Source organism: Monodelphis domestica, chromosome X, assembly GCF_027887165.1.
Source record: "Monodelphis domestica isolate mMonDom1 chromosome X, mMonDom1.pri, whole genome shotgun sequence".
Taxonomy (NCBI): Eukaryota; Metazoa; Chordata; class Mammalia; order Didelphimorphia; family Didelphidae; genus Monodelphis; species Monodelphis domestica.
Window position 1 is genome coordinate 10,164,546 of NC_077235.1, and position 23,616 is coordinate 10,188,161.

At 44.8% G+C, this 23,616-nt stretch overlaps 1 protein-coding gene across 1 annotated transcript; it reads left to right on the forward strand.

The window, feature by feature from the left end:
* Nucleotides 1-14,727: 14,727 nt before the first annotated feature.
* Nucleotides 14,728-22,836, forward strand: TSPAN6 (tetraspanin 6). The gene is made up of 9 exons (XM_056809350.1): nt 14,728-14,758; nt 15,391-15,875; nt 16,031-16,222; nt 16,473-16,547; nt 17,461-17,559; nt 19,015-19,161; nt 19,505-19,588; nt 20,282-20,384; nt 22,643-22,836. The coding sequence occupies exons 1-8, from the start codon at nt 14,728-14,730 to the stop codon at nt 20,348-20,350; spliced, it is 1,182 nt and encodes a 393-aa protein (XP_056665328.1). The 3' UTR covers nt 20,351-20,384; nt 22,643-22,836.
* The last annotated feature ends 780 nt before the right edge of the window (nt 22,837-23,616 follow it).

A 23,616-nucleotide genomic window follows, 5' to 3' on the forward strand; every position in this document is an offset into this window, starting at 1 on the left:
AAATAGTTTTGTATAAGTGGGTCTTTTCCTCCCCCATCCTTTTTTTTATCTTTTTAGGATACAGATCCAGTAGTAGTATCAAAGGGCATGCACAGTTCTAGAGCCCTTTGGGCATCATTCCAAATTGTCCTCCAGAATGGTCAGATCAGTTTCCAACTCCATCACCAATGTACTAGTAGCCTAATTTTACCACATCCTCTCCAATGTTCCTATGTTTTCTAATCTGATGGGTGTGAGGTGGCATCTCGGAGTTGTTTTGATTAGCTTTTGTTACATTCATATGCTATAATTTGTTTAGCCAGTCCTCAGTGGATGGGCATCCTCTTACTTTCTAGTTCTTTACTTCTACAAAAGACCTATTAGAGATATTCTTGGCACATGAAAAGCCCTTTTCCTCTTCCTTTCATCTCTTTGGAGTATAGGTTTAGTGATGGGACAACTGAGTCAAAGTTCCTGCAGGGACTTTTGAGTTCTGAATTGCTTTCCACAATGGTTTAATCAATTCATAGCTCCAGCAACAGTGTGCCAGTGCAGAAAATCAGAATTCTTTTTTTTAACGTTTAAATTTAAAAAATTTTTTTGTTTTTCAGAATCAGAATTCTTTAAGTATCTACTGTGTGCCAGGTGCTGTGCTTAGCACTAGTGATAGCAAATGAAGCCAAAGACAATCCAATTCAATGAGCTTACCATCTAGCCGAGGAGAAAACAGACAATAGCTAGATGCAAAACAAGGGAGAGTCAGGATAACTGGGGAAGAGTTAATAGAGGGAAGGCACTGGGATGAAGAGAGGTTGGAGAGGCCTTCCTGTAGAAAGCTGGATTTTTGTTGGTACTTGAAGAAAGCCAGAGAGCTCAGTAGTTGAAGTAGAGATAGGAGAGTGTACCAGGCATGGGAACCAGCCAGAGAGAATGCCCAAAGCTGAGTAACTGAGTGTCTTGTTTGCGGAACAGCCAGGATTTTTTCCCCACAGTTGTCACTTTCCTTTTTGTCATTTTGCTAGTCTGATGGATGTCAGGTGGAACCTCAGAGTTGCTTTAATTTACTTTTCCCTAATTATGAACGACTTGGAGCGTATTTCATATGGTTGCTAATAGCATAGATTTTTTTCTTTTGAAAACGACCTGCATATATCCTTTGACTGTTATCTTTTGGGTAATGGCTCTTCCAATTAAATCACTCCTAAAGTAGACTGCTACCTTGCCAGATAGAGGGTTCCTTCTCAGTCAGTGAAAAAAACCCCAATTATTATGCGCCTACTATATACCAGAGGTCAGCTAGTTTTCATAGTAGTGTGGGCCATGATAGTGCTGGGCATGAAGTCAGGAAGACTCATCATTCTGAATTCAAATCTGACCTCAAACACGCACTGGCTTTGGGACTCTGGGCAAGTCACTTCCCCTGTTTGCCTGGGTTTCCTCATCTGTAAAATGAACTGGAGGAGGAAGCAGCCTACTACATCAGTATCTTTTCCAGGAAAACCTCAAATGGGGTCACAGAGTCGGACACGACTAGGATGAGTGAATAACCCCGACAATCATGTGCCAGACACCATAGTAAGTGCTAGTGATACAAAGAAAAGGAAAACCAGTCCCTGCTTTCTAGAATCTCATATCCTAAAAGGAAAGACAATGGGTAGGCAGGCACATACCACTGTATACAGCATAGATGGTAGGTAATCTTAGAGGGGAAGGCACTAGCTGCTCTAGGGACCACTGACTATGGGCAGGGGGTGGCATCTGAGTTGTCTTGAATGAACCCTGGGAAATTAAGAGGTAGAGGTCAAGAGGGAAAGCATTTCCATCATGGGGCCCAGCCTGGACAAAGAGATGAGTGTGGAACAGTCTGGAAAGACAGGAAGGGGAGGGAGTCAAGATGGTGGCTTAGCAAGCAGCAAAAGTTCAGACCTCGTGGAAGACCCTTCCTTACCGATACAGACTGAATGCTCCCAGGGCACGGAAATTCAAGCTGAACAACAGGACAGAAGCGGGGAACCCTCCTTCTGGACTCAAATCAAAAGGTACACCCCCCCCCCCAAAGCCAGAGTCCGAGAATACTCAGGGCTAAGGGGAAGGCAAAGCGAAGGTCCCAGGACCCCTCCCCCACAACCCAGAGGGCTGAGCCCCCAGCAGCAGCGGGAACCTCTGAGCGGGCAAAGGTGCTGGTTTGGAGGGTCTACCTTGTGAGCAGCGGGGTGCCGGGCTTGGAGCATCCAGCTTGGACAGCGGGGAGGAAGCCAGGGAGAGAAGGGGCTGTGGATGGGTCCCTCCATCGGGCTCCAATCTCACCGTTGCCTCAGGGCACATCCAGACCAATCCAGTTGAACATAATTCCATCAGAACTCCTCAGAGTTTAGGGAGACAGGCAAAGGCACTTGCGGACAGCGGAGAAGCAGCTGGAGAGAACTGGAGAGGGCCTGGGCGGCTCAGCCTTTCAGGAGTCTTCAGAGCCTCAGAGCTTCATACCACACACAGCCCGACCCAGTTGAACTCAATCCAATCAAAAGCCTCCAGAGGACAGGGAAGCTAACATTCCTCCCCTAGAGACTGTACCAAGAGATCTGACAAAGCTCCAAGAGGGGAGACTGACAGCCCCAAAACCAAAACAAAATGAGAGGAGCAAGAGCACAGCCAAATATGGGGAGCAAAGAAGGGGTAAACTTGAGCAAACAACAGAAAAAGAAGAAAGAAATTACAATAGACAGCTTTTGCACAGGTAATGAGCAAAGAGCGAATGAAACAGATGGGGAGGGATCAGCAAAGGAAAAATCAGAAATCCCAGTGAATTGGATACAGGCTTTGGAAGAACTCAAAATGCAATTCAAAACACAATTAAGAGAGGCTGAAGACAATTGGGAAAAGAACTTAAAAACTAAGATAAGCCATCTGGAAACAGAAAATAGTGTCTTGAAAGCCAAAATCAACCAGCTGGAAAATGAGGCAAAGGAGATGAAAGATGAGGCAAAGCAGATGAAATATGAGGTGAAGAAGATGAAAGATGACCTCCAAAGAAAAGCTGACCAAAAGGAAAAGGACGACCAAAAAAACTAAGGATGAAATCCAGTCTTTAAGAACCAGAATACAACAACTAGAATCATGTGACCTCACAAGGCAGCAGGACACTATAAAACAAAACCAAAAGAATGAAAATATTGAGGAAAATATGAAGAATCTCATTCACAAAACAGAGGATTTAGAAAATCGTTCAAGGAGAGACAATTTAAGAATTATTGGCCTACCGGAAGACCCTGACAAAAGAAAAAGCCTGGACATTATATTACAGGAAATTATTCAAGAAAACTGCCCCGAAATCCTTGAACAAGGGGGAAAAGTGGAGATTGATAGAATCCACAGATCACCTCCTGTACTTAATCCCCAACTGACAACACCCAGGAATGTTATAGCCAAATTCAAGAACTATCAGACCAAAGAAAAGATATTACAAGCTGCCAAGAAGAAGTCATTCAGATACCAAGGAACCACAGTGAGGATAACTCATGATCTGGCTGCATCCACACTGAAAAAAAGAAAGGCATGGAATACGATATTCTGGAAAGCAAGGGAACTAGGTCTACAACCAAGAATCAACTACCCAGCAAAATTGACCATATTATTTCAGGGGAAAGTATGGTCATTCAACAAAATAGAAGAATTTCAAGAATTCGTAAAGAAAAGACCAGACCTGAACAGAAAATTTGATGTACAAGCACAGAACTCAAGAGAATCATCAAAAGGTAATTAAAAAAGAGAGGAAAAAAAGAAAAACAAAAAACATTTTTAAGAGACTCAATAAGTTAAAATGATATGTACCCCTATAAGAAAAGAGGTAATTGGTAACTGTTAAAAACTGATGTTATTGCCTGGGCAGCAAAAAGAAGTATACTTAGAGGCTACAGCAACAAACTGTATAGGATGAAAGGACAAGACATAAATAGTTATATAGAGATATGCATGCAAAAATACATACACATGAGTATGCATATATATATGTAACTAGAGCTTAAAATAGGTTAATATTAAAAGAAATGGGAAAAGAAACAAATGGGGGTAAATTTATGTCATAAAGAAGCTCATGGTGGGAGGGGGGGGAACATCAATACACTGGGAGGGTAAAGAGGTCGGAGACAGGAAATACTCAACTTTTACATGCTTTGAAAGTGACTCAAAGAGGGAAAAACAATCCAATCCATTGGGCAGAGAATAGATTTGCACCCTATAGGGGAGTAGAAGGGTAACAAACGGTCTGGTGGGGAGGGAAGCAGTATAAGAGAGGGAGGGAGCGGGGGGGGTTAACTTTAGAAAGACTACAGGGAAAATAAGGGGGGATAAATAGGGAGGGGGATAGAAAGGGAAGTAAAATAAGGGTGGGAACAAGGGGAACTGTTCAAAAGCAAACATTGGTGTAGAAGGAAATAGTGAAAGAAGAAAAGGCAGGAAAAGGAGCAGAAATCAAAATGCTGGGAAATACACAGCTAGTAATAATAACTCTGAATGTGAATGGAATGAACTCACCTATAAAACGCATTTAGAGCCCAAATTAGAGTCCAAAACCCTACCATATGCTGTCTACAAGAAACACATATGAGAAAGGTAGATACACATAGGGTGAAAGTAAGAGGGTGAAGCCAAATCTATTGGGCATCAACTGACAAAAAGAAGGAAGGAATCGCAATCATGATATCCAACAAAGCCAAAGTAAAAATAAATCTAGTTAAAAGAGATAGGGAAGGTAATTACATCCTGATAAAAGGCAGTATAGACAGTGAGGAAATATTTGTACTCAACATGTATGCACCAAATAGCATAGCATCCAAATTTCTAAAGGAGAAACTAGAGGAACTCAAGGATGAAATAGATAGAAAAACTATACTAGTGGGAGACCTGAACCTTCCTCTATCTGAACTAGATAAATCAAACCAAAAAATAAATAAAAGAGAGGTAAGAGAAGTGAATGAAATCTTAGAAAAATTAGAGTTAGTAGACATGTGGAGAAAAATAAATAGGGACAAAAAGGAATATACCTTCTTTTCAGCAGCACATGGTACATTCACAAAAATTGACCATGTATTAGGGCATAAAAACATTGCAAACAAGTGCAAAAGAGCAGAAATAATAAATGCAACTTTCTCAGATCACAATGCAATGAAAATAATAATTAGTAAGGGAACATGGAGAGGTAAATCGAAAATTAATTGGAAATTAAACAATACAATTCTCCAAAACCAGTTAGTTAAAGAACAAATCATAGAAACAATTAATAACTTCATTGAAGAAAATGACAATGATGAGACATCCTTTCAAAACCTATGGGATGCAGCCAAAGCAGTACTCAGGGGTAAATTTATATCCTTGAGTTCACATATTAACAAATTAAGAAGGGCAGAGGTCAATGAACTGGGCATGCAAATTAAAAAAATTAGAAAGTGAACAAATTAAAAATCCTCAGATGAAGACTAAATTAGAGATCTTAAAACTCAAAGGAGAAATTAATAAAATTGAAAGTCAAAGAACTATTTATTTAATAAATAAGACTAGAAGCTGGTACTTTGAAAAAACAAATAAAATAGACAAAGTACTAGTCAGTCTAATTAAAAAAAGGAAAGAAATAAACCAAATTGACAGTACCAAGATGAAAAAGGAGACCTCACCTCTAATGAAGAGGAAATTAAGGCAATCATTAAAAACTACTCTGCCCAATTATATGGCAAAAAATATGGCAATCTAGGTGATATGGATGAATACTTACAAAAATATAAATTACCTAGACTAAAAGAGGAAGAAATAAATTACCTTAACAACCCCATTTCAGAAAAAGAAATTGAACAAACCATCAAAGAATTCCCTAAGAAAAAATCCCCAGGTCCAGATGGATTCACAAATGAATTCTAGCAAACATTCAAAGAACAACTAATCCCAATATTAAACAAACTATTTGACAGAATAGGCCAAGAAGGAGTTCTACCAAATTCATTCTATGACACAAACATGGTACTGATCCCAAAGCCAGGCAGGTCAAAAACAGAGAAAGAAAACTATAGACCAATCTCCCTAATGAATATAGATGCAAAAATCTTAAATAGAATACTATCAAAAAGGCTCCAGCAAGTCATCACAAGGGTCATCCACTATGACCAGGCAGGATTCATACCAGGAATGCAAGGATGGTTCAATATTAGGAAAACCATCCACATAATTGACCATATTAACAAGGAAACTGACAAAAATTACATGATTATCTCAATAGATACAGAAAAAGCCTTTGATAAAATACAACACCCATTCCTATTGAAAACACTAGAAATTATAGGAATAGAAGGGCCTTTCCTAAAAATAATAAACAGTATATATCTAAAACCATCAGCAAACATCATCTGCAATAGGGATAAACTAGAAGCCTTTCCAATAAGATCAGGAGTAAAACAAGGATGGCCATTATCACCTCTATTATTTAACATTGTACTAGAAACACTAGCAGTAGCAATTAGAGAAGAAAAAGAAATTGAAGGTATTAAAATAGTCAATGAGGAGACCAAGCTATCACTCTTTGCAGACGATATGATGGTTTACTTAAGGAATACTAGAGAATCAACCAAAAAGTTACTCAAAATAATCAACAACTTTAGCAAAGTTGCAGGATACAAAATAAATCCACATAAGTCATCAGCATTTCTATATATCTCTAACCCACTTCAGCAGCAAGAATTAGAAAGAGAAATACCATTTAAAATCACCCTGAACAATATAAAATACTTAGGAATCTATCTGCCGAGACAAACACAGGAACTATATGAACACAACTACAAAACACTTTCCACACAGCTAAAACTAGATCTAAACAATTGGAAAAACATTGATTGCTCATGGGTGGGACAAACTAACATAATAAAAATGACAATCCTACCCAAATTAATTTACTTATTTAGTGCCATACCCATTGAACTACCAAAAAACTTCTTTACTGAATTAGAAAAAACCATAACTAAGTTCATTTGGAAGAACAAAAGATCAAGAATATCCAGGGAAATAATGGAAAAAAATGCAAAGGAAAGAGTCTCAGATCTCAAAGTATACTATAAAGCAGTGGTTATCTAAACAATTTGGTACTGGCTAAGAGACAGAAAGGAGGATCAGTGGAATAGACTTGTCGTAAATGATCTCAGAAAGACAGTTTATGACAAACCCAAAGACCCCAGCTTTTGGGACAAAAATCCATTATTTGATAAAAACTGCTGGGAAAATTGGAAGACAGTGTGGGAGAGATTAGGTTTGGATCAACACCTCACACCCTACACCAAGGTAAATTCAGAATGGGTGAATGACTTGAACATAAAGAAGGAAACTATAAGTAAATTAGGTGAACACAGAATAGTATACATGTCAGACCTTTGGGAAGGGAAAGATTTTAAAAACCAAGCAAGACTTAGAAAGAGTCACAAAATGTAAAATAAATAATTTTGACTACATCAAATTAAAAAGTTTTTGTACAAACAAAACCAATGTAACTAAAATCAGAAGGGTAGCAACAAATTGGGAAATAATCTTCATAAAAACCTCTGACAAGGTTTAATTACTCAAATTTACAAAGAGCTAAATCAATTGTACAAAAAAATCAAGCCATTCTCCAATTGATAAATGGGCAAGGGACATGAACAGGCAGTTCTCAGCCAAAGAAATCAAAACTATTAATAAGCACATGAAAAAGTGTTCTACATCTCTTATAATCACAGAGATGCAAATCAAAACAACTCTGAGGTATCACCTCACACCTAGCAGATTGGCTAACATAACAGCTATGGAAAGTAATGAATGCTGGAGGGGATGTGGCAAAGTAGGGATACTAATTCATTGCTGGTGGAGTTGTGAATTGATCCAGCCATTCTGGAGGGCAATTTGGAACTATTGATCCAGCCATAGCACTGCTGGGTTTGTATCCCAAAGAGATAATAAGGAAAAAGATTTGTACAAGAATATTCATAGCTGCACTCTTTGTGGTGGCCATAAATTGGAAAATGAGGGGATGCCCTTCAATTGGGGAATGGCTGAACAAATTGTGGTATATGTTGGTGATGGAATACTATTGTGCTAAAAGGAATAATAAAGTGGAAGAATTCCATGGAGACTGGAACAACCTCCAGGAAGTGATGCAGAGCGAAAGGAACAGAACCAGGAAAACATTGTACACAGAGACTGATACACTGTGGTACAATCGAAGGTAATGGACTTCTCCATTAGTGGCAGTGTAATGTCCCTGAACAATCTGTAGGGATCTAAAAAACACTATCCTCAAGCAGAAGATAAACTGTGTGAGTAGACTACAGGGGTTGAGGGGATATGACTGAGGAGAGACTCTAAACGAACACTCTAATGCAAATACCAACAACATGGAAATGGGTTTGAATCAAGAACACATGTGATACCCAGTGGAATCGCGTGTGGGGTATGGGAGAGGTAGTGGGAGGGTGGGGAGGGAAGAAAAGAAAATTATCTTTGTTTCCAGTGAATAATGTTTGGAAATGACCAAATAAAAATTTAAAAAAAGAGACAGGAAGGGGCCAGGTTATGAAGGGCTTTAAAGGACAAACAGACAACTTTATCCTGGAAGTAATTGGGAGTCCCTGGAATTTATTGAGCGGAGCTAAGGGAACCTCTCCCCTAATTAGAGTTCTTCAAGCAAAGGCTTGAATGATCCCTTGTTGTATTGCTTTTTTAGGTTACGTTGGACTAGCAGGACTCTAAGGTGCCTTCCAGCCCTGAGGATTCTGGGCATCATTCCATTATTCCACAGTGGCTAAACACTAGTCATAGGGAGGAGGGTAGGCTCAATTGCTTGGGTAGCTGTGGTCTAAGCAAATTCTACTTAAAAAAGAGCAATGCTTTGGGTTTTTTATACCAGTCATTTTGCTGTGATACCCTTTCTTGCTATAATGAAAACCAGACTTCCTGCCAAGGTGGTTGCCTGAAGGAGAGGCAGACCACCCAGGTCCCCCCTCTCTGTTTCAGCAAAATCCTGACATTCACACCAGACTGCAAAATGATCAAGAAATTCTGTGAGAGACTAAATGACTTCTTCCACCACTGAGCTCATGTGCAGCCTGAGCAAGGATCAGGAGTGAGGAGTTAAGGGGGAGGTTAGTACAGGCCACAAACTTCCTGACTCTGAAGAGAGGGATAAAAATGAGGGAAAAAGAAAAGCAGGAGAGTCAAATTTGAGGAGATTGTCCCTTTGGCAGCTGAGGGAGCAGCTGAACAGATTGTGCTATATGAATGTCATGGAATATTACTGCACCATGGGGCAGCTAGGTGACTTAGTGGGTAGAGAGCCAGGTCTGGTTCAGGTGTGCAAGGCTTGGCTACAAGAAGGAATCAGGGATCTGCCACCCCAGTTGCCACATAGAGGAGGTCCTCTTCTCAGGACAGAGAGGAGGAACATATGCCCTCAGACACTTCCCAGCTGGGTGACCCTGGGCAAGTCACTTAACCCCCATTGCCCGGCCCTTACTACTCTTCTGCCTTGGAGCCAATACCCAGTATTGATTCTAAGATGGAAGGGAAGGGTTTGAAAATATTATTATACCATAATAAATAGGAGATTCCTGAGAATCCTGGGTAGCATGAAGTGATGTAGAGTGAAGCGAGCAGAGTCAGAAAAACAATTTCTGCAAGGATAGCAACACCAGAAGAAAGAGAACTCCAAGAGCCTGAAAAACTCTGCTAAACACACTGATCAGCCATGGTTCTGGAGGCCTTACAATGAATCGTATTTCCCAGTTCGTGACATATGACGCAGATTTGTGGATAAGGCCAGGGTGGGATTTTTGCCTCACTCTGCTTACTTGTGACACGGTTTGGTTGTTTTTCCTTTCTCTTTCCCAGTTTTTAATTGGCTGGGCAAGGAGGTGGGGTGGCAGAGCCGGAAGAAGAAAGGCTTAGCATCCCATCACAGAGATTTTTCCCAGACCAGTTTCTAATCATTTACCGAGACAAGGCTGCTAGGTGGCGCTGCAGTGGACAAAGCACTTAGTCTGGAGTCAGGAAGGGCTGAATTAAAATTTGGCCTCAGACACCAACTAGCTGGGCAATCCTGAGAAAGAGGGAAGGCAACAAGCATTTATAAGGTGCTTACTATGTGCCAGACATTATGCTAAGTGCTTTTTGATCCCCACAACAACCTTGGGAAGTAAGTGCTGCTATCATCTCAGTTTTACAGTTGAAGAAACTGAGGCAAACAGCAGTTCAGTGACATGCTCAGGGTCATACAGCCAGATTTGGGCTCAGGCCTTTCTGATTCCTAGAGACAGCTAGTGGATAGAGTGTTGGACATGGAGAAGGAAGGCCTGAGTTCAGATGTGACCTCAGATATTCGATAGTCTAGTTGTGAGACCCTGGGCAAGTCACTGATCCTCTGCTTGTCTGAATCCACTGCAATGGCAAACCACTCTAGTGTCTTTACTGAGAAAACCTCTGGGAACAGTACTGGTATATCATGGTCCATGGGATCGCCAAGAGTCATACACAACTGAACAATACCAACAACTTCCTGACTCTGATCTGCTGCTTTTCCACTGTCAGATTCAGTTCTCATAGCTGTAAAATGGGAAGTAAAAATAGAACCTACCTCCTATTTGCAAACTGTGTCATAAGCCTTATGGTCCTATATAAATGCTAGCTGAAATTCTTTATTAAAAAACTAGATGACTACTGCAACATTTTATTTTATTTTTAAAAAATCTATTTATTTATTTAGAATATTTTTTCCATGGTTACATGATTTCCCCCACCCTCTCCTCTTCTGTCCCCTCTCCCAGAGCTGACAAGGAGTTCCACTGAGTTATACATGTATCATTGATCCAAACCTACATATATTATTCATATTTGCAATAGAGTGATCTTTTAACATCAAAACCCTAATCATATCCCTAATGAACCACGTGATCACTCATATGTTTTTCTTCTGCGTTTCTGCTCCCATAGTTCTTTCTCTGGATGGGAATAGCTTCTTTCTCATAAGTGCCTCAGGATTGTCCTGGATCATTGCATTGCTGCTAGTAGAGAAGTCCATTACATTCGATTGTGCCACAGTGTATCCGTCTCTGTGTACAATGTTCTCCTGGTTCTGCTCCTTTCACTCTGCATCAATTCCTGGAGGTTGTTCCAGTTCACATGGAATCCCTTCAGTTCATTATTCCTTTGAGCACAAGAGTATTCTATCACCAACAGATACCACAATTTGTTTAACAGTTGAAGGGCATCCCCTCATTTTTCAATTTTTTGCCACCACAAAGTCTTTTCCCCTATTGTCTCTTTTGGGTACAAACCCAACAGTAGTATGGCGGGGTCAAAGGGGAGGCATTTTTAAAAAATCCCTTAGCACAAAATTCCAGATTGCCCTCCAGAATGGGTGAACTAATTCATAATTCCACTAGCGGTATATAATTTTGTCCCAATTTTGCCACATCTCCTCCAACATTTATCACTTTCCTTTGCTGATATATTGGCCAGTCTGCTAGGTATAAGGTGGTACCTCAGTGTTATTTTTATTTGCATTTCTCTAATCAGGAGAGATTTAGAACACTTTTTTTGTGTAATTATTGATAGTTTTGATTTCTTCATCCAAGAACTGCCTATTCTTATCCCTTTACCATTTGTCGAATGGGGAATGGCTTGATTTTTTTATACATTTGACTTAGTTCCTTTTATATTGGGGAAATGAAACCTTTATCAGAGAGTTTTGTTATAAAGATTTTTTCCCCAGTTTGTTGCTTTTCTTCTAATTTTGGTTACATTCGTTTTGTTTGTACCATTGCAACATTTTAAAAATGCCCAGAAGAGAACATATCAGGGCAACTGAGTGGCTCAGTGGATTGAGAGCCAGAGCTAGAGATGGGAGGTCCTGGGTTCAAATATGACCTCAGACACTTCCCAGCTGTGTGACCCTGGGCAAGTCACTTAACCCCCATTGCCTAGCCCTTATCACTCTTCTGCCTTGGATCCAATACAGAATATTGATTCCAAAATGGAAGGTAAGGGGTTAAAAAAGGAAGAGAACAGATCAGAAGGCAGTACAGATGAACAGGATGACTTTGGATTAATTGTATACTTTTTAAAAAGCAAGTACTATGAAATGGAGATTCATGGTTTCACATCAAGTCTGCCATTTTAGTGTACTGAATAACATAAAAAATAATGTTAAGTAATGGTTCCAAGGCCAAAGAGTGGTAAGGGCCAGGCAATGGGGGTTTAGTGACTTACCCAGGGTCACCCAGCAAATAACAAAAAGCCAGGACAACTTATACATACATACATATCTATATCTATATCTATATCTACATCTATATCTATATCTATATCTATATCTATATCTATATCTATATCTATATCTCTATATCTCTATATCTCTATATCTATATCTATATCTATATCTGTATCTGTATCTATATCTATATATACAAAGGCCACTTGGATCGGTGTGGGCAACAATGGGCACATGCAGCTCCCTCCTTATCTGCCATGGGACCTCTTAGAGCCAAGAGAACAGGCTTCATTCCGAGGGTGTTCTGGTCTGTGTTGAAGCATGACCTGCTTTTAGATACAATCTGCATTCTTAACATTTTCTCTGTCATTTTCTTAAGTCTTGACAATGACCAAACCAGAAATCCAGCCCTGATTTATAGGACTCACCTTGATTTCTGAGGTATAAACCCTCTGACTGATCTGGACAATCTGTTCTTATGTGGGTATACACCCCTGTGAGGCCCCTTCTCTTCTCTCCTCTCCTCTGCTGCTGCTGCTGCTCCTCCTCCATCTGCCCCTAGAAATCCATGGGTCTCAAGCATCGTGTCTTCAGTGGAGGGTTGGCTTTGGAGTCAGGAAGACCTGGGTTCAGGTTGCCTTTGACCCTTACCAATGGGAGCAATGCTATGCGAGTCATTTAATTTCTCCATGCTCTAGGCATGCTGGGACCTCCACCATCCTGGGAAAATTCCCATTGGAAAGGAGGTTCTAACCATTTCCTTTCCTTGAATGCAATCGTCTTATATAATATAATTGTCTTCTGGCCAGGGTAGGCCAGAAAGATGAGGTCATGGGCCAAGAGGGCTTTAACTCAGAGGAAAGGGATGGAGAGACAGGAGAGCAGTTGCCACACTGAGAGAAGCCCTGTGAGACAGAGGTCATATTCCAATGTATGAGTCACTCTGCAGGCCTCTGGCACCAAATGGCTGACCCTGGGGGGCCCTGGAATACCTTAGATGCAACATGCTCAGCAGAGTGATTTCAAAATGAGCCTTTTGACCTCAGAGATGGGAAAGGTTCCAAATTAGGCCTTGGTGTCTTATTTCATTGATTGTGTGATGAAGAAAATGTAATACAGACTCAACTTCAAAGGATGGGCCTGTGCACCTTTTCTTTTTAGGGGAGGAGAGCTGGTTGTTAACCATTGACCAGTATACTTGGGAGGTTGCCCTCCACACACATCTCTCCTCCAAGCTTCTTCTCCTGTTTCTGTTAAGGGTATGGCTGTCTTTGCCACCTCAAAGACATCCATGATGCTTCTCTGTCCCTCACTGATGTTCCTACCCCACTTCTTTCTCCTTCAGCCTGTCCACTCAGTCAGGACCTGAATTCAGGCCTTCCCCCTTGGACTGCTGGAATCATGGCCTCGTTGATCTTCCCAATTTCCATCTCTCCCTCTAGCTCCAGCCCACTCCACACAGCCTCTCCTTTGCTGTGGCAGATTTGTTTCCCAGAATCCTCCTATTCAGAAATTCTTGGCGATTCTCTAAACAATTGGAGGCTGGGCAGCAGGTGCCACTGTTCTCTGTGGCTCACAGACCCATGAGCAAGAAGACCCCAAGGCTGGCACTTGCCCAGCCAGGAATTATTTAGTTGTACATGGGCTCCGGGCACTGTGCCTGGATATAGGCTGCCATCTAGCTGCCTGTTGGCCAAAACTTCCTAGTGGGGAGCTGTCACCTACCAGGGCTAGCTGAGGTTAGGTTAGCCCAGAGCAGAGCCACAACAGCAGGTTTCGAGGCTGGGAGTGGGGAGACAGGAGAAGGGGTAGTAGTGGGAGGGGGGAAGCTGACCTGGGAGACTAGAAGGTATTCCTGCTCCAGGTTTTTGAGGCTGCTGGCAGCACCCTCTAGATTTCCTGCCCTGGGACAAAGCCTCAGGTGCCCCATCCTAATGGTAGCTTTGGTTGCAAGTATATCAAATATCTGTGGAGAACAGCATGGATTCATTAAGCTGAGCCAGGGAGGGCTCTGTTGACTCCTTCTCCTTTTCACATGATGTGGACAGCATTAGTCAGTTAGCACTTATTAAGTAAGTAGCTCTGATGTGCTCTGAGGACGAAAGAAAACCAAAAGAGCCCCCTTCCTCACCCCACTGCCAGCTCAGTGTTCTGTCTAGCCCTAGAGCCTATGTCTAGAGGATAGCTGGACAGGCCTCCCGGTGGCTTGTGGTGGTGTGAACTGAGGTGTTCCTAGGGGAATAGTCATTTCCATGTGAAATGAGTTGGATTTGGCCGGAGTGAGGATTCAAACAGGGCAGGCTTGTGAGGGGCACAGGTGGCCAGTCCAGGAAAATTCCCAGCATTCTTGGGGCTGACAGTTTGGTTTGGTCTGAGTTCTTTCAGGCCATGTGAGCAAATGTTTCTTTGCTCTGGACCACACCCCGAGCATTCCTTTGGAGCTCCCTTAGAGAAGGTTTTTTCATGGAGTCTCTTGTAAAATGAGGACACTGACACCTCTGGCCTCCTCGAGTGAGATGCTCTGTGAAGCTCGAAGCTCAGCACCAAGGCCAGAAGCTGCAGGACAAGTGGCCAGGGAAGGCCTGGGCCTTGCTCACTAGCTATGTGTCTCCCCAAGTCCTGTCTTTGGACTCTGGCTTTCTTGTCAAAAGGACTGGCCCCGTGACCTCTACGGTGGGGCATTCCCAGGCAGTGTTTCCTTTAGACTAGGGGTGCCCATCTATGGGGGGGCAAGGCTTAGGGGAATACTTGCTAAAGAGCCCAGTTAGCTGGCTACCAGTCACTGTTGTGAAGACAGTGGTGTCTTGGGAAGAGAATGGGGAGGGCTTCGGTGGTCTGGGAAACTGCGGAGGGGTTCTAGAGGTGCGTCTGGACAACTTGAGAGAAGTGCTTGGGCCATTTGGGCCTATTGGGCCAAACCCTTTCCAGGCTGAGTTAGGACCAAGCCAGGGACACGTGGGCCAGCAGACCCCAGCATTCACCCAAAACCAAATGGGTTTTGGAGCGGTGAAGTGGCTGTCCTAAAACTTTCGGGACTCCCTGGGAGGGCGGCCCTCAAGGGCTCCCCTGGACTCCAGCGTTGCTTGGGCGCTCCCCCGCCCCGGGTCTCCTAGAAACGGCAGAATGGAGGGCGGGGGCTTGAGGGGGCGGGGCTGTGCGTCACAGAGCAGCCCGAGCTTTCAGGTGTGCCCAAGCCCCAGAGAATCCAGAGGCCAGTCGGAACCTTAAGGCCTGCCTGAGCTGCCCCGAGCTCCTGCAGCGGGCCCTCTCCCGGCATTTTTTGGCTCCTTTCCGGAAATCTTGGGAGCCGGCCGGGTGGGAAGTCGAAGTGGAGGGTCCAGGGGAAGCTGGAGCCAGGATCTCGGCCTCGGGCTCTGATGTCGAGGCCGGGATCCAGGCCTCGGCATCAGCCGACGCCAAATCCAAAGGTCTAGTTGAAGACTCAGGCGGACCACCTTTGACCGATCAATCAGCAGTGGCGGCGGCGGCAGCGGCGGCGGCGGCGGCGGCGGCGGCGGCGGCGGCCTCGGCCAGGCCCACCGTGGTGACCCATTACCATCAGACGCGTACCAAGCCAATAGTCATATGCCTGAAAGCCCTGATCTTTACTCACACATTCTTCTTTTGGGTGAGGAGCCGAGGTGGGAGGGAATGGTTGGGGAAGGCTGACAGGTCCCGGAAGCGGGGGCCCGCCTGCCCCCCCCCCCCCAGCTCGGGATCCCAGCCCCAGCTGGCCTGGTGAGAGGCTTTGCCCCGACCCAAGCCCGGCGTCTCTGTCCTCAGGTCCTAGGCATGTTGATACTTCTTATCGGCCTCTGGACGAAGGACTACATTCAAGACTTCTTTTCCCCATTCGTGGAAAGGTCCTCTAGACTCGCATACGTGACTTTGATCATCCCTGGAGGTATCTTTGTGGCATTGACCTTCTACAGCTGCTTTGCCACCTCCCGCACTTCATCTTGCTTGCTCAAGTTGGTGAGTGCTTGTCCTGGGGGGCTCGGCCACCATTTCCCTTACCCCTGGGTTGCGGGTAGGGACAAGGCTTTCATCTCCTGTTTGAGTCCCGTTTCTGCCCTTCAAAGTTCTCAGCTGTGGCCCAGTGGCCAGTTTACTGGTCCCAGTTGGCTTCCTCCAGAGTCTTGCTTCCTTGACGGGTGGTGGGAGGACCACAAGCCATGGCTAGTTTGTTTTGCCCTGACTTTGTGCTTTTTCTTTCTCTCTCCAGTATGCCTTATTTCTGATTATCCTCATTGCGGTGGAGCTGGTGCTTTTTTCTGTGGTCGTTGGTCGCAAGAAGGAGGTGAGGGCCTGGGATGAGCTAGTTTGTCCTTTAGAAGGTCAGACCTCACTTGTTAGGACAGCTAAGTATATAGTTGGCTTTGACCCCATGTCTCAATTTAAGAAGGGAAGGGAAGAACTTTCAGTGTCCTCTAGTCCAACCCCTCATCTTACAGAAGGGGAAATTGAGTCTCAGAGAAATTGACTCACTCAGAGCCTCAATGACATGCTGTTGAGTCATTTTTCAGTCACATCTAACCCCTTGTGACTCCATTTGCCAGAGATACTGAACTTCTTGGCCTTTCCCTTCTCCAGTTCATTTGACAGATGGGGAAACTGAGGCAAACAGGGTGAAGAGCCTTGCCTAGGGGCACCCAACTAGGAAGTGTCTGAGGCCAGATTTAAATCCAGGAAGATGAGTCTTCCTGGCTCCAGGCCTGGTGCTCTATGCACTGTGGCCCCTAGCTGTCCCTCAAAGTGATATGGGGCTCAGCAAAGCTCTGATTAGAAACTGGGTCTTCTGCCTTGGAATCCAGCCATTTTTTGTCCCTGTCCAGGGATGCTAAACTGACTCTTATTTTATAAGAGAACTCTCACTTCCTTTAATGGCAGAACATCTTAACCCCTCATCACCTATCTGGGAATTTATCAAATAGACCAGACCTAGGTTCTAATCAGGAGCTGGGGTCAAATCCTCTCTTTGCCACTTGCTACCCAGGGCACCTTACTTCTTTGCATTTATTTTCTCCTCTGGAAAATGAGGGAACTGGATGGGATGTTCCCAGAACTCCCAGCTCAAGATCTGGTACAGAAGGTGGAGCTGGACAGATCATTGGTTATATCCAGGTGGATCCTTCTGCCCTGAGTTGGAAATGTAAGCCTTCCCATGAAAGCAGTTTTGTTCACTGGCGTTATTTTTCCTTTGCTTGCTGCAGATAATGGAGTCCATGAGGGAAACTTTGCAAAGAACTGTGAAGAAGTATCAACCCAGAGACCAGACCAGAAGTCGTGCCTTGGACGGATTCCAGAGAAGGGTAATAAGTGTGTGCCCTTGGTTCTTTTTCCTAAATGCGCCCCCCCCCCCAAAGAGGGGCATATGTTCCTCCTCTCTGTCCTGAGAAGACCTTCTTTTGGTGGCCACTACAGTGTCAGATCCCTGATTTCTTCTTGTAGCCCAGCCTTGCACAGCTGAGGCTGGAAGTGAAACATCTTTTTGGTTATCTGGCCTCCACCCTGTTTTGGGGGGTTGTTTTCTGAGTGGGTGGGTGCTTTGTAGTTGGCCACAAGGAGATGGATTAAGGTTTAGAGGGCTGAGAAGTAGAAGGACTGAAGTGGGCACTGGGGCACTCTGAGTGCTGAGGCAGCTACTTCCAAATATGCAACTATCTTGGGGGAAGTGGACAAGAACTTCTGGGAAAAATTTGTAAAAACACTCAAGCTGTCAGTTCAAGTCAAAGGGGATTGAACCATTGTGCTCAGAATCATGTTCCCTTCTGCCTCTTCTGAGTCTCTTCCTTCCCCCAAGCCTATCTGTCCCTCTTCAGTCAGCCTTTCCTCCAATGCCCATCTGAGGGAGGGCTCAAACACTCCAGCAGATCTGTGAATTCCTTGATGGGGGGGGGCGGGGAATCACTTCCCCCAGTAAGGCAGATTCTTTCCCCCATGCATGCATGCTGCCCTAGCCAGACCCCATACTCTATATGTCTGCCACAGGGGCTTTGCCTTCCTGCCTTCCTTCTTTTCCCCAATGTTGCTAGGATACCGGCGGAGCTCAGTGGGTCTCTGGTGGGCATCTCTGGCTCTTATGGAGCTTTTTTGACACCAGTCCTTCTTTTTAACTTGCACATTTCTTTAGAGATCATTCCAGGCTCCATTTTGCCGTTATAATTCCTCGTCTGAGATGACTCACAGCTTTCTCCGTTGCCCTCTGAATCATCCTTATATTGAGTTCTTTAGACACTTTGGGGTCCATTGACTCACTGTTGTAGGCCATCACTAGGCAGATACTGGTGTCAATTCCAAAGGGCGACATCAGAAAATTGTACAGTTTCCCAGAGGCCATCCAACCCACTCTCCTCCTGTTCCATTCTCCTGCATTTACGTTCCAAGCCATTTTGAGCATTTTCAGAACAAAAACTGTGGAGCTACTGCTGGCAGCAGCACTGGGGACCCAAGCTGTTCCATGAGGCTGTCTGTGCTCAGCTGTGGTCCACAGTTTCAATTCTCCTCTGTAGGGACTGAGGCTAGGCTCACCCTGAGGCCTAGATGCCACCCAACTAGGCTCCCTGAGCACAGAAAAGGCCATGGCCTGAGGGTTTTGAAAGATGTCCGTGATTGTTCTAGCTTAAGTCAGAACCTGAGTCTCAAAGCTGGCTTAGAGCTTCACACTTCTGGTTCTCATTTGCCCAGTGTTAGTTTCCATTTTCCTGCTAGGTGGGCGGTAGGTGATCCACATTTCAATGCCAAACTACCTTGATTGACTCTTTTAGTTCAAATGCTGTGGTGCTGATGGCGTTGCAGACTATGATACAACCCAGTACTTTCAGGAAGCGAGTTTTTTCTACCCCGAAAGCTGCTGTGTGGTTATTGGCTGCTATTTTAATGAAAGGAAGGATAAAGGACATCAACATAAAGAGGTGGGTAGCCATCTTGGAAGTGGAGGGCGAGGGTAACAGTTGGTGGAGTGGCTAGCCTGTGCCTTGTTTGATTTTTTCTGGGGAACGGTGCCTAGGCTCCAGGTGGGGAAAGGGATTTTTCCTTGTGGGACTTCACTGGAAAGCAGAGGGCCTCCTCTGGGAAGATGGCTACCAATGATTGTTGCCAACTTCCCCTTCCCTGGGTGGAAGGTGAGTGAGCTAGGTCCCTCATTTCTCCACACCAAGAAAACTCTGCATTTGCCTCCTCTGACTCTGCATTTGCTCTCCTCCCCACAGAGGAGGCTGCTTCCTGCTGACAGAAATGCTTCTTTTTACCCCCCAGGGCTGTTTTGCAGTATTTGAAAATCTCATAAAATCTCTGGTGGCCAAGATGTCAAATTTTTGCTTAGGCCTTTGTTGTTTCCAGGTGAGTCCTTAGTCTAAAACTGTTTTGGACTCCTTTTTCTGCCCTTCCTGTCCAAAATGGAGTTTAGTTTCATTCCCACTCTGTGCTACCTGAGGTCAGTCCTCCTTCCTCCCCCTCCCCACATTGCCCTGGGTTAATAGCTCTGCCTCATTTTGTACCCAGAGGGCTGACACCGAGATCACTTGGTCCAATCTTCTCCTGTTTTCCTGAATTCCTCACCTTTGTCATTTTTTACCACACACTAACATTCTATGTCTTGCTTCTTTCACGGTTTGTTCTGCCATTCCCTAATCAGTGGGTGCCCACTTATTTCTAGTCCTTTGTCTCTACAGAAAGTCAACTGGACTTTTCTTGTCTGTGGTCCTTTATCTAGAATGCTTAGTCTCCAGAGAGGTGTAGCTGTCCTGAGTTCTTGACTTTGGGTCTTACCTCTCTTTTCCCCCAGAATCATCTTTGACTTGGGAAGGTTTTCCTTGAATGATCCTTGTCAGTTGAGAAACTTCCACCTGTAGGATTGAGTTTTAGTGGTTAAATCTCATTGCCCTTCTCCCGTTTAATGAGCCCTTACCCAGATTACCCAGCAGTCAGAATCCTCCACTGGAAGTGAGGACCTGTGAAAGGAATTTGGAGCCCCCTTGGATTTCTTGGACTCCTTGCTTCTCTTGTCTGATTCCTTTCACGCTCTCTTTCTAGGCGGTGGGTATACTTCTGGCCGGCTTCCTGTCCTTTGCCATCCCGAGTGCCCAGTATGAGATCGTGTAAGCTGGACAATGACAATTCAACACCTCAGACCCAGGTAGGTCTCTTTAGTCCTGGCAGCTGTTCTGCTGTCTTTGTGTGCCCTCATCTGCCACCATAAGTCTGGGGATTGTGGGTCCCAAACCATGGAGTCCATCCCAGCCTGCTCCTGGGCCATGAAGGCCTTGTGTTTGCTGGCCAGCCTGCCTTGTAGAGGTTGTGGAAGCTTTGCCCAGAGAAGTTGTGGCCGTAAATCAACCCACCTGATTTTCCTGGGTGGTTCAGAAAGACATCATCTTCCCTTCTGTGTGAGTGCACCTCCCTCTGCACAGTGAGGACAACTCATTTATGTGTGTACCCTCTTTTGTTGCGAGCTTTTGGTATCTCCACAAAGCTCTTAGACTGGAGAATCAAAAGAAACCAAACCTTACATGCCCCCATATTTATTCAGAGTATGGGCCTGTTGTTATGCACTCTGCCTAGGTCTGGCTGGTCAGAGGAGCCCAGAGGTTAGCAGGGACAGTTATTGGGGAAATGATGGAGGGTTTTTTCATGGCCCAGGAAGAGATCCACAAACTCCACTGTAGGATTTTTAGAACCAAAAGAGACCTTGCACAATATCTTGTCCAACATCCGAGGCCCACAGAAGCTAATGGACTTTCCTGCCTGAGGTTCTATAAGCAGCCGAAGGAAGTTCTGATCCCAGTGCTTGGAAGCCAGATGAAATCTCCGTGGTGGGAGCGATTCTCTGCCTAAGCAGACAGGAGCAGTGGTGGAACTTTTGCTTTTACTGTTCCAAAGTACAGATGAGTCCTTTTAGTGACTTGGCAGGGCTAAAACTGTTTTCCCTTGGGGGCCCATTGGGTCTGTGTTTGTCCTCTTATAAGCATTTGGATGTATGGGCCCCACAGCCCCTTGTGCCCACCTCTATGGAAAGTAGCCTTCCAGACCCAAAGAGTCTGGAGGAGGATGTGGTTTTCATAAGCCTGGGCCTCCTTGAGTCTCTGGCAGAAGTTCCTTAGGCCCAAAGATGCTTCTGGAGTTAGTACAGGAGCTGGGTTGGGGAAGCACCACCTCAACCATAAGAACAGACTCAGAGGGGGCATTTGGGTAGCTCAGTGTTTTGAGATCCAGGCCTAGAGATGGGAGGTCCTAGGTTCAAATCTGACCTCAGACACTTCCCACCTGTGTGACCCTGGGCAGGTCACTTGACCCCCATTGCCTAGCCCTTACCACTCTTCTGCCTTGGAGCCAATACATAGTATTGACTCCAAGACGGAAGGTGAGGGTTTAAAAAAAAAAGAACAGACTCAGTGATAAGCATGGTCACTATTGGCCACTACAGCCAGGGATTCCTCCCGATGCCTCCCCCCCCCCCCGCCCCACCCAACCCTACCAGCCAAGCTGCTTGGCAATGTTTGGGGGCCAACCTGGGTCCCAAGAGCTTCTCCACAATTTGAGCTTTCTTCAAATACCCTGAGACCTTTATGTGGTCTGAATAGGCCCGTGGTGTCATGGTAAGTCCCGTGCTATGTGCCTCCATGGTTGGGGAGGAGGGGAGAAGTTGGGGTTGTGGCCTGCTTTGCTTTGGCCCTTTTCTGCTTTCTCACCAAGCATTATGACTTGTGTCCCTGACTCAGTTGTTCCTGAAGGCCATGTGATATGGGAGCTTGCCTGAACTTTACCTTCTAGATTCCTATCAGCTCTGGACTTGGATATGTATCTCAGGCCTTTCTGCATTTTTATATGTATATGCCAGTGTGCTCTTAGATGAAAGGCTTCCAGGAGCCTTTGGCTGGGCAGTCCCATTAGGTAGGGCCTGACTCATAAAACTTGGGTGATGAGACTAGATAGAGCAAGCCACTGGTTTCTAGTTCCTTTCTCTCAGCACTTATTAAGCACCTACAGTGTGCCAGATATGGGCCAGACTAAATAGGCCCTTGTCCTCAAGAAGTTTATGGGCTCCTTGGTGGAATACTGCATGCAAAAGATAGGTTATGCACATGTTTAATAGAGGAGGAGGGAGACAGAGCCCTGACAACTAAGGGGATCAGGGAAGGCTTCCTGTAGAAGGTGGCACATCACCTGATCCTGCAGGGTGTCAAAGTGTCTAAAAGACAGAGATGAGGAGGGAGGGCATTGTAGGCATGGGACCCAGGCTGTTCAAAGCCTTAGAGGCCAGAGATGGAATCCTGAGCTTGAGGAACATCAGGGAGGCCTGTTGGATGGAAATGGATAAGGGTATAAAGGTGGTGAAACACAAAGCTGGGGATGGGAAGCAAGAACTATTGATTTCTTTTGGTTTCTTTTCATTAGCTTTAGGATGTTACTCTCGGCTCTTTTCCTTTGGAATGACCTTCACAGCCTTCAATGTGCAAACCGCTGAAAAGTTATCTGAATCAACTAAGGTGATGAAGATCTGGCAGTTCTTCTGAGTCCTCCACCACTCACCTTCCCCAATGGGGCTCTTGGAGGCTAGGGGAATCATTAAAAATCATCCTGAACTAACATTGCAGGGTGGACATAGTGTGTGATTATATGGGTGGCGCCGCATGCCTTCAGTCTGTGGTTGCTCCTTCCTGTAGGTGAGACTAGGCTGTACTGTTTTCCTCGACCTGACCTCAAGATGGTTTGAATATATCCCTAGTCCTACTCTTTGGTGCCATAGGTGCATCTTTGCTGGGGTGGGTGAGCCCCTGTGCCTATCGGAGCTTCTCTTGTTTGACTGGGTGCTTGCAAGCGGGCTGCTACTGGGCACAGGGAACATAGACTCCTCCAAACTCTTAGCTGCCATATAGTGCTTTGGGATCTTTGTCCCGGTGTGCTCCAACTAAGAGACACTAATGTTCTGGGCTTGACCAGGGCAAGACAGGTTGCCTGTTACTTGCCCCTTTCCCTCTTAAATCAAGGTTTTTAGAAAGGCCTTCCTGTAAGATAGTGGCTTTTCCCATGAGACTTAGCTGCAATGATTTCCCAACCAGGTTCAAGACTTAATTGTCACAATTTTGTGCCTTCTGGCCCTGTATTCTTGGGTGTTCATTTGCATTTTGGGAATATAAAAAGAAATTCTCCTGTCTTACCCAATAAATGGTTGACCCTTGTCTTTAAACATATTAGCTACTTTGGAGACATTTTCTCAACTTTTTAGGAAACCTGGCAGCCAAGTGAATTCTTTTCACTCTTGTACTCTCTGTCTCTCTCCCCTTCTCTCTCTTTTCTCCTCCTCTGTCTCTGCCTCATCTCGGTTTCACTGTCCTTTTCTGCCTTTCTCTCTCCTTCTCTATTTCTCC